Source organism: Theobroma cacao, chromosome 3 (assembly GCF_053813885.1).
Source record: "Theobroma cacao isolate CCN51 chromosome 3, ASM5381388v1, whole genome shotgun sequence".
NCBI lineage: Eukaryota > Viridiplantae > Streptophyta > Magnoliopsida > Malvales > Malvaceae > Theobroma > Theobroma cacao.
The window spans coordinates 35,739,514-35,755,240 of NC_142641.1; the positions used below are offsets into that span (position 1 = coordinate 35,739,514).

The 15,727-nt window shown below is 33.7% G+C and overlaps 4 protein-coding genes across 4 annotated transcripts; 2 read left to right on the top strand and 2 right to left on the bottom strand.

Moving 5' to 3' along the window:
- The first annotated feature begins 57 nt into the window (after positions 1–57).
- On the top strand, positions 58–1,704 carry LOC18605047 (uncharacterized). Its single transcript, XM_007037832.3, has 2 exons — positions 58–560; positions 753–1,704. The coding sequence occupies exons 1-2, from the start codon at positions 461–463 to the stop codon at positions 1,181–1,183; spliced, it is 531 nt and encodes a 176-aa protein (XP_007037894.3). The 5' UTR covers positions 58–460; the 3' UTR covers positions 1,184–1,704.
- A 439-nt stretch (positions 1,705–2,143) lies between these two features.
- Positions 2,144–4,427, bottom strand: NDPK2 (nucleoside diphosphate kinase 2). Its single transcript, XM_007037833.3, has 7 exons — positions 4,108–4,427; positions 3,947–4,003; positions 3,626–3,712; positions 3,152–3,232; positions 2,953–3,065; positions 2,810–2,859; positions 2,144–2,388 (listed from the first exon to the last, which is right to left on the bottom strand). Exons 1-7 carry the CDS (start codon positions 4,363–4,365, stop codon positions 2,321–2,323), a joined length of 714 nt encoding a protein of 237 aa, XP_007037895.3. The 5' UTR covers positions 4,366–4,427; the 3' UTR covers positions 2,144–2,320.
- Positions 4,428–5,940: 1,513 nt separating this feature from the next.
- LOC18605049 (GRAS family protein RAD1-like) lies at positions 5,941–7,500 on the bottom strand. The gene has a single exon (XM_007037834.3). It carries the CDS (start codon positions 7,498–7,500, stop codon positions 5,941–5,943), a length of 1,560 nt encoding a protein of 519 aa, XP_007037896.3.
- A 7,161-nt stretch (positions 7,501–14,661) lies between these two features.
- Positions 14,662–15,324, top strand: LOC18605050 (epi-neemfruitin B synthase L1AT-like). Its single transcript, XM_018117088.2, has one exon. The coding sequence runs from the start codon at positions 14,662–14,664 to the stop codon at positions 15,322–15,324; it is 663 nt and encodes a 220-aa protein (XP_017972577.2).
- Positions 15,325–15,727: the final 403 nt, after the last annotated feature.

The window sequence follows — 15,727 nt, forward strand, 5'->3', positions numbered from 1 at the left end:
ACCTTCCTTGCGATAAAATCATATGCTAGCTTAAGTAATCATAGCCTATGCCTTTGCTTAATCCCCTTTTTCTTGTGAAAAAACATTCAAGCCAATTTTCGGGTTACATGCTGGTTTTCATTCCCTAAAAACGAATGTGAATTACTAATACCACTAGATTGCTATTCAAAGATCAGTTACAACCTGGCCCAAACAAGACCGACCAATAGTGAAAGTGGGCTACAGGTTTCGGGCCGGACTGGTAAGTGATAAAAGTAAAAAGCTAGAAGCCCAGAAGCAGAGAGAGTGAGAGGTACGCTTCCCGCTTCTTTAAATTGTGGCGCCAAACAAAAACCAAAAACCAAAAACCAAATCCCAAACTTCTGTTTTTTGTTCTTCTTTCCACCATTTGGAAATACCCAGATCTATCTCTGGAAAGTGGAGAAGGAAGTGGTCGTTGGGGAAATACTATCACAGAGAGATGCTCGGAAGAGTACGAGCATCGCCGTCGCCATCGCCACTAGACAGCTTGGAGACTCCGCCTTCCAAGATCATCAAGGACGATTCTCTCTCCATCTACGGTATTACTCAGATTTCAATCCCTTTTTCTTCAAGTTTAGGAATCGGTCAAGATTTAAGATTACTTCTGTTTATCTGTAGCCAGCCATAAAAAATAAAAGTCCTAAATTTGTCGCTAAGTTCTATCTTACTGTAACCGGAGGTTAATATTGCCTTGGTTTATTTATTGAACTAGTCTTTCCTGTTTCATACAGAGGCTACACTAATGAAGCTTAAACTAGGTTCCCAACGTTGCCTAATTTCACCATCAACGGTAACGGTAACGGAAACTGAAACTGTTACGGAAACTACAACTGATCTGAGCTCGGAGGCGATGAAGGTTGAAGCAACTTGTACTTCTGGAACTGGCTTCAAGAGTTGTCCCGACATATCATCTGGTGAGGAGGTAATGATGATGGAAACGGATTGTTCTTCTGCAAGTGTTTCAAACAGTTCAAGTGATTGCCAATCGACAGGTAATTTGAATTCACAGCAACAGAGCACGAGCGTGTCGATTCTCTACCTGTTTTCCAAATTTAAGGGTTATCAACGCGTTCCAACTTCAACAATAAGTCATGAAGCAATGATGATGGAGAATGAGGGTTCAGCAAGGTTTTCAAGTTCTAGTGTGTCAAACCTTGAGTAGTGCCAAAAGAGCAAGGAAACCGAGAATCTAGCATTAGGATTTCTTTTCCTGGGTTGTGTTATGAAAGGATACAAAGAACAGTAGTGCTTCAATGGGGCTTGGGTTTACACTGTATGTGTTGCAAAGGTTTATCCTGAACTCTTGCTTCTGGGAGCTTGGAGTGCAAATGAGAGGATCTTTGGCATCGCAGTTTCTGAAACACAGTGTTGTTGAAAAGCCAAGCATTCATTTTAAGGATGTCAAACAACAACCTCAGAAAATTTCTAACCATAGAGATTCTCGCAGTTGAAGCGGTGCTTCTAAGTTAGCTTATCCTTTGCTGGACAAGGTCCTTTTCCATCTTTTCGCAAGGGCATTGAAGCCTTCGCTCGTTGAATTCTGTTCGGCAGCCTGCTATGTTTTAGTTACTGGTTATGTTGCTTTTGTTCTTTCTCCTCATTCATTTTTATCCCTTAACAAAAATGTAGCCTTTGAATAGCCGTGATTCACGAGGTAGAATAATAGTTCATTCTTAGCGTCTAGCTCATCATTGTGCCTACTCTTGCTTAAAGAGAGATATAATACAACTGTTTTGATCAGACGTTGAAGCATTTGGTGGACCAACTCACTGGGCTTTATAAGTCCTAGCTTGCGCTGGTAACCTATGATATATGTTCATAAACTCCCAAGAAGAGAGGTTGCTGCTTTCTATTTTTAATAAGCCAGATCACTGTTTCTTACTTCTTACTTACAAGAAAGCTAGAGCAAAGATCAATGTCTCCTTAATCACAGAATTCAAAGTGTACCAGCTCTGGAATAAGCCCAAGGGATCACTTGAGAAAAGATCAGTGTCACCTTAATTGCAGAATTCAAAGGGTACTAGCTCGGGGATAAGCCAAAGGGTTGTAGGCCAGATAGTTGAGCCATTCTTTGAGTCATATCATGTAAAGTTGGAAACAGGGACCGGAAAGCATAAGACAATTAGACAAAGTTTTCTTCCATTACTCTTACAAAACTGCAGGTCTAACATGGCAATTACATCAATCTTCAATGAATTGCTTAAATCTCATATGAATATTTTAGCATAGAAAATACAGGTGCTCAGAAGAGGACTTGAGAAGAGCCTGCCTCAACTATGACTAAGCATATGGTGAAAGATCACTCCCTTAACCATGGTGTTTGAACAGGGGTCCACTCGCATAATTCACCTTCTTTGAACCAGAGAGCTGGACAAAAAACAAATTGAGAGAGTGAGGAGATCAGATGGGGGCCATTAAAGGGTAGGCTGGTATATAAACTCATTACTGTGCATCTCCCTAATCTTTAAAACAGGCAAAGGGGAATAATCAAAAAGGATTACAGGTGATCTACTTTTGTTCCCAGTCTAACCAAACTGAAATTTCTTATATAGGATCTTATAATTACTCTGTGGCTAAATGCATAAACTTTAACTTTGACTATTGACCATATTTCAGTTAGTGCTCAATGTATTGGAGCATGGCAGAAATTCACTGCAGGCCAAGAGCAGAAGCTGTAATGCTTACATTCATTTGAATCCACATTAAGAAACATACAAAAGCATTTTAGAGGAAACTATTTTGGCAACAATATATTTGATTACTGGTTAAGGAAGCTAGAAGACCTCACCTGTTTCACGCTTACCATTCTCAGGGCTGTCACTACCATGGATCACATTCCTGCCAAGATGTTCATTATCAAAATGACTACTGACAAAAAGGAATCATAATCAAGAAATCAGAGGCACTAAAATAGGGTAAACATAAGCTAACCTTCCTGTTTGAACAGCAAGATCCCCTCTTATAGTGCCAGGTTCAGCCTGAAGAGGATCTGTAGACCCTATCAGCTTACGTGCAGATGCCACAACACCAACACCCTCCCATGCCTTCGAAACATAATCATTATCAGTTTTCTCAATCAAAAACTTATACTGAAAACTTATGATATGGGAACAAATTAGGTGAATCATACCATACACACAACTGGTCCTGAGGTGATGTAGTCAATCAGTGAAGGGTAGAATGGCTTGGCCTTGAGATCCTTATAATGCTCCTGTAACCATCACCAAATACTAATTAAGCATATCATCATGTCAGCTCCCTAATCATTTTACAAAACCTTTTGCTAAAGCATCCACCGTAAAGATATCAAGTTAACATAATTCTTATGTGAGAAAAATCTTGATAGTAGCAGAAAACTTGGAATGCTTTAGCTAGTTAATGGTGTGTTCTACAGTAAGAAATCATTATTAATTTTCATTGGTTTCTATGATTTCATATCATATACAAAGCAAGATACTGGTTAATCAACCAATGTCCATGACAGATAACTTCACAACAAGCAATTTTTTTCTCTTTACATTAACAAACATGGAAACATCAAGATTTTCTTAATACACAACAATACAGCAAACAACAATATCAGCCCAACAACAAACTTACAAACCTCAGCCAATTCTTTAGGGCATTGAAAGAGCTTCAAGCCAGTCAGTTTAAACCCCTTCGTCTCAAATCTCGAAATAATTTCTCCAACCTTGAAAAAAACAAAACCCAGAAAACAAAGTTTAGCAAACGAAATCAGAATCAAAATTCCAAAAACTCTATTACCAATAATTCCCTCTTTGGCTACTCAAAGTGCCTGCACGTAAAACCAATAGATAGCAAGCAATTTAAGAATACAAATGTGTAACTCTTTCCTTTAAGTTTTTGAGCAACCAAAAATTGATCATGAAGCATGAAATTTTAACAAAATTGGAGCAAAGCTTACAAGTCCACGTTGTACACCGTCAGGTTTGACCATAATATAAGTTTGTTCAACTTGTTCCTGAACCAAAAATAAAGAACAAAAGAATAAAAAAGTAAACTTCAAATACTAAAATGGGTATTTTACTTATGACAGGAAAAAGAAAAGAAGAGTGAGAAGCAGACCAAAGAAGCGACCAAGTGGGGAAGGAAGATGCCATGGGTGGATTGACGGGCATAGGATTTGGTGTAAAGAAAAGGACGAGCCGGGGATTTGGTGAAAAGATGGGATTGTTTGTGGAATGCTGCTAGGTGGCGCACGTTAAAGTTGTTGGAAGGGGCGTAGGGTAAGCAGGTGCTGCTGCCTCGCTTCGCAGTTGCTGCCGTTGCTGGGATACCCAAGTATGAAGTGGTAGAGGAGAGGGACAATGCCACTGCTTCCATCTTCTTTCTTTTCTATCTATCTTTCCCTTCCCCACACACGAGGCTAAAATGCACCTTTTACAATGCCAAAGTTACGGAAGTGCCCTTTGCAATTTACTACCGACAGGTATGTACATATTTTTCTTGAATTTTTCTACACGGAAAGAGGCATATTTTTCCTTCAAAATTTTCGAGGCAAAATCCATCCAAGGTCGTGCGAAAAGGGGAATATACCAATCTTGTTACTAAAATTTCAACTTTTTGTTGGAAAATAATTTTGGGATTGATGTGTCATGTCTGCATTTGAGATTAACATTAATAAAAAAAAATTAGATATAATATTTATAAAAAATTTAAATTATTTATAAAAATTCAAATAAACTTTATTTTTTTTTATAAATTTGAATCAAAACTTTATATTTTTATTTTAAATTAAATAAAATTTTATAATTAATAATTAATTAATTATTATTAATCAAAATATCACATATTATTTTATGTCACACGGTGTTAATATAATATACTGAAATATCATATTGAATAGTGATGTAGTAGGTTTATATGATATGATGAGATAGTCATATGAAATTTTTTACACTCTATTTTAACACTACTAGTGCTGTAGAGTATAAAAATTATAAATAATATTTTAACTAATCACAGTTATTTATTCGATAGTTATAAATATCTATTTAATTAAAAATAAAAATATAAGAATTTGATTGAATATAATTGAAAAATATAAATTTATTTAAAATTTTTAAATAATTTAACAATTTTTTACAATATTATGTAAAAAATTTATTAATAAATTTCAAATAATAAATTGTTGACTGTTAAAAGTAGACTTTATGGATTGAACTAAATTTTATAGTTGGTTATCTTGTTTTCTATGACATTTTTTTTCGAAGATTCAATAATTATAGACAGAAGGGAATATATGCTTTAGGATTGAAGGGGATGGAAATTTGACTTGAACAAGGGGTGGCAATAGCTGACAACTACAAGGCCGGTTAAAGGTAATTTTACCTAATAAGAGTCATCATGCTAACAATTTAATCATTTAAGTCATTGTCCATATATATGGAACAAAACAATAATACTAATAATAAAAGCAATTGTTCATATCGAAAACCCAAAGCATGACTAATCAAACTTGTTGAATTAATTTCAATTGCATATTTCATACCTTTATATTGATATACAAAAACAAATTACCGGCCTTAATTTGAGGAACGGTGATTGAATTTGAAAACGGTTTAAGATCTTTTAGAAACTTTAAACCTGCAAAGCAATTGAAAGAAAATTGAAGGAATTAAAGAATTAAATTGAATGTTAATTACATTGGGGGGATTGCGTCGATGTACACACACCAAAAACACGCGTTCTTTATTTCATCTGTTCGTTCAATCATCAGAACAGTTCCAAGTTCAAGCCCAATGCCTGCAACCATTGAGCTGTTTATTGCTGCAAGAAAAGTTTAGTAGGAAATCACGATAAACATAACTGGGATTACATATATAGCCACCCATTTCCACTGCCGGGAATTTGTCTTATTGGTGTTGAAGTTGAACAATGACGTTCGGCAGCTATGATTTAACATTTCCAGCAAGAAGCTGCAACAATGGGCTTGGATTTCCAACCAAGAACCAAGCATCCCTTATCTTCCACAACCGTGTAACCTTCACAGACCTTGTTCTTCCCAAGCCATTGCTTGGCCTGAGTCATCATCCTGAGTGGTGCAGCCTGAAATCCTGCACGGCTCATTCTCCTACGCCACTGATCCACCCTCTCATGCCGCTCAACCCTTCCCGGGCCCTCACAACTCACAATGTTCTTTATCTCCTCTGCAAAGTAAAACTGTTCCATCTTGGCACGCCTGGTGTCATACTTGGGTAACATAGCATCCAGGGAGTCAAAAATTGCTGAGTAATAATGCAGTGCTTCCATAAATCTCCCCAGAAAAAAGGGTCCATTGTGGCTTGAGTCCTGCTCAACTAGCACCAAAACCTTTGGTGAGAGCTCGTGAATCATCTGCAGAACTGAGTTTAGAGCTCCCCGACTTTCTTTAACCACACAATGCAGCTGAAGAATGCTGTTCACAACAAGTACTTCTCCATCAAATACTTTGATGTCTTCAGGCCGCAGGTTTTCTAAGTTGCTTTTCACAACGGAGAACTCCAAGTTCATTCCCAAGTCTTTTGCATAGGCCTCAAGCTCTTGACCAATGATGTGGAACCTATGATCACTCAGGCCAACCGCCGTGATTCGCAGGCGGCTGGGTGCTTTGCCAGCACGGTTAGCAAGGCTTTGGATCAGGTGGCGCCATTGGTGACCATGTGGTAAACCAAGGGTCATCCCCAAGTCCACCACATGGACAAAACTCTCTCCCTCAAAGGCTTCCAATATCGACGAATTAGCTACGAAATGACCGAACTGTATATGTGGGCAAATTTCATAAACAAGGCGCAAAGCTTCTTCTTTCTTGTCCGAGGAAATGTCCATTATGTTCATCACAGGTGCAACAAGGCCAACCGTCCCAAGTGGTTGAACCAAAGCGAGACGATCAGCAAGACCTTGAACAAAACAAGAAGCTACGCGCTGGAAGGAAGAGCCAAAGACCAGAGCATTGGCTCGAAGCTCGGATAACAAAGCTGAGGCATGTGATTTGTCACGACAAGCCACAGCTTCGGCACAAGCAATGAGAAGCTGAACAAGCCTCATCCCATCGGCTGTTTCATCTTCTTCGCCTCCACTTTCCTCAGAACTGATCATGGCAGCCGCTGCCTCTTCTACAGCCTCAGCAGCAAGGTATCTTTGGTTATAAGTCAATACATGATCTCTGAAATGCAGCCTTGAAAAGCTATTCAAGCTACTAGTGCTGCCGCTGCGGCTCAAACTGCTATCGCTGTTTCCACCACTGGAAAGACTACCAGAACTTCCGATTGATTCAGGAATGCTAATAGTTCGTCTGAGCCTCTTAGTATCCCTGATTTCTCCTGAGAAGGGGAGGCTCCATCCACATGCATTGTCTCCCATTATGGGCATAAAAGGCTGATAACAGAAGGCCATGGCAGAAAGCTCGAGATCAAGACCGATCACTTCATCGATCCTATCAGTTTTCTGGAACTCATTTGCTAAAAAACCATGACCCATTCCCCCGATCACTCTGTTTCTCTCCCCTTTTTGTCTCTTTTCTAGAATATCTGCAAGACTGCAACAAAGCAAGGATACCTTATATAGCAATAGAAACTATCTTTTCTTGGAAGCGATACTCCCAAGATATCTTTAGCGTTCTAAAATATTCAACAACTATGAGAATTGGACGATAGGCTTTGCATTTATAATTGTAACCTTTAACTTGGGCATACAAGAAAAAAATACATAGAGCAATCATTAACATGCCCTATTCCCTTGTCTCTCCTGAAATTTTGGATCTATAACTTGTCTGTAACTTCCTTCCTAGGTGGTAACAATGCACTTACACACTGTACTTGAAAAAAACTTTTAAGGTAAATGTCATTTTCTGCAGTCCCACATATTCTCTTTTGATTTTACAGTTTTTGACCTAAAATAAAATCTTCCCACAATGTAATGGATAAGCTTACTTAGTGACATTCTTGTTCAATTTCACTCTGATTTGGCCCCTTGATTAGTTGAATGAGACAGGCAGCTTGCGAAACCACTGAAAAGTAATGGTGAGTCACTCGTTGCATTGGAAGTGTAACAATGAAGTGACGAGCTGCAAGTTTTGAAGTGATTACACAATTAATCAGACGATGGCGCAGTTTGATGCTGAGCTCTGTTTCTAGTAATGGATTATAGAGCGGTTTAAGTCAGATAGTAAATGGTTTTTCCATCTATCCTCACTTTCTAACCCAGCTAATACATAATCTTCTGATGATTTACCCCCATTTCCAATTCGATCAAAACCTTTGATGGGTGGAGGAAAAATTTACAAGTCTATTTATCATATATACTAGTTGCAAATATTTTCACTAGGCTGATGGTTATTAGCAGATTGTTTACACTTTCCCATTTTATGGGAACACGCCATCTTACTGATTTGATGTAAGATCATCTGCTTTCAGCAAAGTATTGGATGGCAGTACAACACCCACAAAATCATGGCCAACTTGACTTCTGCTGTAACTGAAATAAAAGCCCCTTACTTTTTTTTTTTTTGATTTATACGAGGGGATTTAAACTCTACTTTTTAAGAGAGAATTACACTATGATTACGTTGGGAAAATGCAGTATTTTGTTGTTTCTCTTAGCACGGTTGCCTTGCCGGCTCAAATGAGAACATTAAGAAGAATAAGCCAAAGATTCTAAATAGCATTGAGACGTCTTTGAGCTCTCTACGTTCCTAAGGCTAAGTACACATTAATAATTGTCTAAGTACATTTTTATTAATTTTTACGAATGGGTTGTTGTCATTCCACAGTAGCCTTGGTCGATATTGTAGGAAAAATACAAGGACAATGACCAAATTTGCATCAATATTTTATCTTTTCAAAGATTAATACATAGCGTTTTCAAAATAAGGAAACAATGTTGCAAAAATGAGTTCACAATGTAAAAATCTAAACCTGATAATGAAGAGAGAATGGTTTTTCTCTATTCAGTTGATTTTTTTTAGATTGTTTTGATTGACTGTGATTATATTTTATTGAAAATTTTCAAATCGATATATAAATATTATCATACAATTATCTAAATAGCTTAATTTATCAAGATAAAAAAAAAATATATATATATAAAGTTGTTATTTTTTGATAGAATTGATCATATAGGCTGAACTACCATGGATATCATCCAAAAGTAGAGAATATAAGATCGGTGCTATCATATTCTAGCTTCACAAGACACCAACAAGAAACGCAAAACAGGACATACCCTTAGGTGGAATCAGTCCAGTGCTATTGCCAAAAGAAGCTATGAACTCATCTAACATTGGACAGCGAGGAATGCTCTTTAGGAGACCAGAGTTTTGTTTTGTTTTCTTAATTTCACTTTAGTACATCTACAAGAATACAGTTATTCTAGAATAAAACTGTTTCATAGCTGTATAACTATTCTTTGTTTTTTAATGTAATATATAAAAGCTAGCATTGGAAAAGGACTATGACAGTAGAACTTATTATATAAATATATAAGATTATTGTCAAGTGTTCTCCAATGCATTTGACATGTTTGAGAACAAGAAGGGGAGCATACCTTAGTCTTACCATTTTTCTTGTCCACCAACAAGGTTAGAGGTTTAAAAAAAAAGTGACTTTGTAATCTTTAGAGTTCATTCCAGATCCTCTGGAGAAATACTTGAATCCAAGGACAGAATCAGGAGTTTCAGTTTGGGGGTCAAGTCTTGTATAATTTTAAGAGTTATTTTTTTAATACTTAATAATGACATGGATAATATCGATTAAATTGATATAATAAAGAGAAATTAAAGAAAAATCATAATATCACAAATTTTTATTAATTAAGCTGAAAACAATGATTTTTCATCACATAAAAAAAAATCTATCTATAAAACATAATTTCATGTTTTTGATGTTATATTGACATAAAAAGTTTAAATTTCATGATTAATTTAAATTTAAGTCAAGAACCCTGATATGGGAGTAGTTAAATATACAATTTTTTTTTTATTTGAAGAAAGGGAGAGATTCAAATATTGTTCATTAAATACCAACTATTGGGTCAAATTCTCTAATGCATAAAGTATACAATAAGCATTGATATTTCAAATAGTTTGATTTGTTAAGAAAATTATATGTAAAAAGTAGACTAAATTAAACTCTAATGAAAATTCAAAATCGGATAGAAGTGTTTTTCAAAAGTTTTGATTTAACAAGAGGAGAAACAAGTAGTTCTTTTTTATTTAAGTAAAATAGGTTAACTAAACTTATTTAAGGGGAAAAATTAATTTTAGATGTAGTTGAATTAAAAATTGCTATTGGTCACTTACATATTAAAATTAAAGAATGAATTAGATTATGGAACTTTAATTCCAATATAAAACTTGTTCAATTTAACTTTGGGAAGTGAGATTATAATCTTTGGTTGTAAAAAAAAAATTCATATATACATAAAAATTTTAAAAATTTTGAAGAGACGAAGACCCTCACCCTCCTCTAGTTTCATTGTTGCTTGAATCTAATCTTGAAAAATTTTCATATGTTAACTCGATTAATAAATAGAACACATGAGTAGAACTAGAAATTTGGAACTAATTTTTCAATCACCTTGTTGAAATGATATTTCAATCTCAAAAATTAAAAATGTCCTTGGGTTTAGATGGAGTTAGGTTTGATAGACACTTTGAAAATCCAAGTTCGAAACCAAACTCAGTTAAACTCAACTCGACTTTCTAATTTAAATTATATTTATTACTAAAATATTAAACTTATTTTTATATTATTATTTTAAAATGATATTTTAGTACAAATATTATTTATTAATATTATAAAATTATCAAAAATCGAATGCAAATTTAAACTATCAGATTCAAAACTCAATTTGAGTTGATCTAAATAAAAAAAAAAAGTAACTCAATCTGTGAACACTTCTGGTACTAAATATATATCCAGACAAATTCTTAGATGTGTATGAAATAGTTTGCGAGGATTTTTTGGACCTGGAACACATTTATGGAAATTTTGTTGGATGTCTATGGAATTAGCATAAGCCTAGGCCTGATAAGTGAATGTCTGCCATCTCACTCTCATCCACACATGATATTGCTATTTGCAAAACCATTGAACGTACGTTTAAACTGCCCTTTGTCACGTTGGACAGACCATGAATAAATGTTAATTGCTGGTCCTGAGTGATGTTACAAAGAGCATTTAGGTCACTTAAAGTTTACATTAAATGCCATTAATAATAAAATTTTTATTTATCTTTTGGTGATATTGAAAACACAAATCGAAAGTAAGAATTTTCCTTTGACACAGGCAAGAGAAGAAATGCTTTATTCAATGCTAAAAGCATACAATTTCAGGATTGCAGTATTTCTTTGGATCAACAACATTCAAAACCCTCATACAAATGTTAAAAATTTGTTTTATTATGATTGAAAGGTAAATAATTCTTTTTTATGATCAATCATGTTGCAACATATAACTGTAAATACAAAAAATAATAAAAAAATTATAAGAAGTGTATTAATGTCATTGTCCTTAAAGTTTTATTCAATCTTATTCATAATGTGTAAAAGAATTACAAATAATAAATCTTGAAGAATACGATGAGGTTTGGAGATTGATTGCATTTTGTAATGACAAAACCAATCCACTAAGGATTTTACAGTGTATAGTAAAATTATCAAACTTTTATAAAATATTTTTACAACAGAATAGTATAAAAGAAATCTAAAAAATACATCTAAGAAGAATGAGAGATTGTATGGATGTTGCTTTTAGTATCCTTTTGAATTTTGAATTAGAGGAGTCCTTAATTAAAGACATTTAATGTTTTTTGATACAAATAATATTAACAACCATTTAATTCAAAAATTAAATTTATATTAAAATAATTTATTATTTAATCACCTGCAAAAGTCAAGTGCTTTGATTAAATAATAACATATATTTATTATATATTATTAGTTTAATTAAATTATAAGACCAATTAAGACTTCCAATTTGCACTTTAATCCAACTATTCGAATTTATACTTCTCTTTTAATTTTTTTTTAATTTTTTGTTTGGTATGAGATTGTGTCTCACATTTATTATTGTTAAAAAAGCCTAAAAATTAAAACTTGTCACAAAAAATTAAAAAAAGAGAAAATCTAATTAAATTTAGTATAAAATTAAGATGCATGATCATTCAAGCTCCTTGCTAAGATATCAACTATGACCCGTTTCAAGTCAATATTTTTAGAGATTTTTTGTTTCCAAGCAAGAAAAAAAATAAGATAAATTATTCACATTCAATAAATTACTAAAACTTGAAAAAAAAGTCGCCACGAAGGGAATAACAGAGCATTAAAACATGAACATATTTATAAAACATCTTTGATTTGAATTTTGAGAATTAAGGAGAGAATGAAAGTTTATGAGATGAGAAAAAATCATCTCATTTCCATAGCTTTAATCCAATATATATCTTCACATGTAAAGAAAATTACTATTAAGAAAATACTAACCATGAATAAACATTCCTAAAAGGAAAGCAGAGGAAACATAAAACTCAAAATTCACAAGTTGACAATTAAAAAATGAAAAAATAGGAAACAAAGACAAACCTCACACTCAACGACAATCTAGAGAACATTAATGAATCAACAACATGAAGTGCGTTTAGGAAAAAAAAAAAAAAGAAGATAATGCACGAGCAATCTGACCAACAATAAAATGAGCAAAAAAAAAAAAAAAAAGAGAGAGAGCCGCTGGCAATAATTGACCAATCAACAATTATGAGCTTAACGGCTGGAAAAGATAATATGCATGTCTTTTCCTTGGTTAGCAATGCATATGATATATATTTGCGTTCAATTGCAAATAGGGAAACAGATGGTCTTCTTGTTTTTGCTGGATAAGGAGGGGTTACTGGTGTTCTTTTTATTACCGGTTTGTGAATAGAGGGTCAACACTGATCTTCCATTAGGTTTGGACTCTCCTTTTTTGTATTTGGATTTCCTCTTTGAAATGAATAATTCTTTAATTTTTTTTTAAAAAAAAGCAATGAATATGATGTAACATAATTTAGATTACATATTTATATTATGGTTCACTTGGCAATTGCACGTAAAATAAAACAATATAATCATCATTCATGTATATGGGAAATAAAAAGGTTTTGATTCTTAAAAGATCAGTCACGAATCACTAATATGGATATCCCCTAACCCTTTATTGAACAAACACCTTTAGAATATATTTGGAGGGAATAGTAAATTGGAGGAACGAGGAATAGAAAATGATTTGATTTTCCAGATTCATGCACCAAATTTTAACCAGAGTCGATTCTTTAGTCATGGAAATAAAAATAATTATAATGATTCAAATAATTAAATAAAAATATCACATGTTTTATAGTACAATAATGCTACATCAAATATAACACTTTACTTATAATGATTAATACCAATAAATAATACAAAAAGTCTATCTTCTTTATTTTTTTTATATGTTGTATCAAAACATACTACATCTCCAAAAGATTTATAATCTGATTTCATCCTGTCATCTGTTCAGAAAATATTTGTGATGAGATCATCAAGATTAACTTGTATAGTATAGGAAAAATTAGGATCATCATGCTGCATATTTTGTAGATACTTTTAGACACTATCAGTATCTCCAACTTTCATTGCTTCTATTCTCTTAGAACGTAAATAATTATTGTAGTCATAAAGAATAAAATCAAGATTTTTGAGTTCACCAATTTTTCTTGCCAGAAACCCAACACTTTCTTTTGGCGCTATTCTGAAGCAATCAGCGATTTCAAGTTTAACAGCTTGAGGGAGATTAATTTCCCTTTCAGATCTTAAAAATATATGTTTATACGGAGAAGCTAATGTATGTGTATGTTCTGTAATAAATTTCGTAACACGTAATTTATCATCATATCGTGAAACTTTTAACACAACTAAGCACCCAAATCTTATTTCTGGATGATGACTTTTGACACTATCATATCTTTTATCATTTCTTCAAGTTTCTTGGCAAGAACAACAAAAAACCTTATATACCCAATTACCATACTTATCTCTATGTCTTTTAGTTCTTCGAATACTAAATCCAACGACTTCTTTGGCATATTTATTGTAAAAATTATAAATATCTTGTTCCATTTCAAATTTCATTCCAACTTTAGGAATAATTTCTTTCAATATATTTGCATGAGCTGAAATTATAATATTGGTATTAAAATCAATCATATTTGAACACTTATCTTACTCTAGATTCTACTCCTCCATTGGTTCAATTGATGGGAGAATATCATCTTCGGTAAATTTCAATCTTCAACACAATTGATCTTTATCAATTGTATTTGTAATTTCTTTATTCATAACTTTAAAAATAAAAAATAAATAAATTTAGTTATCTTTTAAATTAATAGAAGACTCGTACCTTCTTTTTCTACTATTTCATTCTATTTCTTTTTCTAGATCAGATAGAAAAAGCTGAATCCATATATATCCCGCTTATTCTCTTTTATTCGGTTGCCCCCGGTGATACCGGGAAAAGATCTAATATACTCAAAGAGTCTCTCTCCAAAACGTTAACCCACTTCTATCCATATGCTGGAAGAGTCAAGGATAGCTTTACTATTGACTGTAATGATGAGGGTGCCATCTACATGGAAGCTCAGGTAGCCACTGACATGTCCACTGTTTTTAAAGAACCAGAGAGTACTAATTTGCTGTTACCGCTACTTCCCTGTGATTCCCTTGAAAGGTTTTCTGAACCAAGTGCTAAGGTAATGGTAGCAATTCAGGTGAGCTTCTTTGCTTGTGGTGGCATAACAATTTGTGCTTGTGTTGATCATGTGGTAGCTGATGTAGCAGCAACAGCAACTTTTCTTAAAATCTGGGCTGCGGTTGCTTGTGGTGCCAATGATATTGATAATGATCTGATTTGCAATCGCACCTCTGTCTGTCCTCCACTGGATTTATCAGGGTTTTGGAAGCAGTTTGTCGACGAAAATAAAGATAAAAAAGTGTTGACAGAGAGACTCTTGTTTGATGGCTCTAAGATAGCTTCTTTAAGAAATGAAATTGGTAATGGACTGTGCTCTTATCGTCTATCAAGGTTTGAGGCTGTGTCAGCACTCATTTGGTCTGCTATTATGTCCACAACTACAAAAAAAGATGAAACATTCCCCATGGTGACAGTTACTGTGAATTTGCGAAACAGAACGAATCCACCTTTTCCACAATTCCACAACAATGTATTGGAAATATCTTCCACGTGGTACTGGTGGAACCACAGATGGAGAAGACGTTTAATCGTTGCATTCTAGTCCATAAAAAAGGTTGATGATAACTATGTGAAGAACCTTCATGCATAGGAGTGAGCAAATGTAAATTGAACCAAATAATCGAAACGAATAATGAGTTTGGTTTTTTCGGTTTGATTAGTTCGGTTAGGATAGTTTGGTTATCAAATTAATTCGGTTCGATTTCGGTTAGAAAAATTTCTTATCAAACTAACCGAACTTAAGTAAGGGTATTATAGGGATTTTGCATGAAAAATAAATCCTAAACCTAATCTTTTCTCCTCTTTATTTTCTCTTTAATTATTTGAGTATCCATCTTATTTATTATAATTTTTTATTATCATTTTTAATATTTTTGTGGTATTGATTTATTAAAAAAATACAACATAAATAAATATATACAAACAAAAAAATAAAAAATTTGTCA

What these genes read in the sequence shown, in the direction of transcription:
- NDPK2 (XM_007037833.3), bottom strand. Translation starts at nt 4,365, where the DNA reads ATGGAAGCAGTGGCATTGTCCCTCTCCTCTACCACTTCATACTTGGGT. An exon ending in CCCACTTGGTCGCTTCTTTG is followed by an intron (nt 4,004 to 4,107) that starts GTCTGCTTCTCA and finishes TTTTTGGTTCAG; the next exon opens with GAACAAGTTGAACAAACTTA. An exon ending in ACGGTGTACAACGTGGACTT is followed by an intron (nt 3,713 to 3,946) that starts GTAAGCTTTGCT and finishes GTTTTTTTCAAG; the next exon opens with GTTGGAGAAATTATTTCGAG.
- LOC18605049 (XM_007037834.3), bottom strand. Translation starts at nt 7,500, where the DNA reads ATGGGTCATGGTTTTTTAGCAAATGAGTTCCAGAAAACTGATAGGATC.
- LOC18605047 (XM_007037832.3), top strand. Translation starts at nt 461, where the DNA reads ATGCTCGGAAGAGTACGAGCATCGCCGTCGCCATCGCCACTAGACAGC. An exon ending in CGATTCTCTCTCCATCTACG is followed by an intron (nt 561 to 752) that starts GTATTACTCAGA and finishes TGTTTCATACAG; the next exon opens with AGGCTACACTAATGAAGCTT.
- LOC18605050 (XM_018117088.2), top strand. Translation starts at nt 14,662, where the DNA reads ATGGAAGCTCAGGTAGCCACTGACATGTCCACTGTTTTTAAAGAACCA.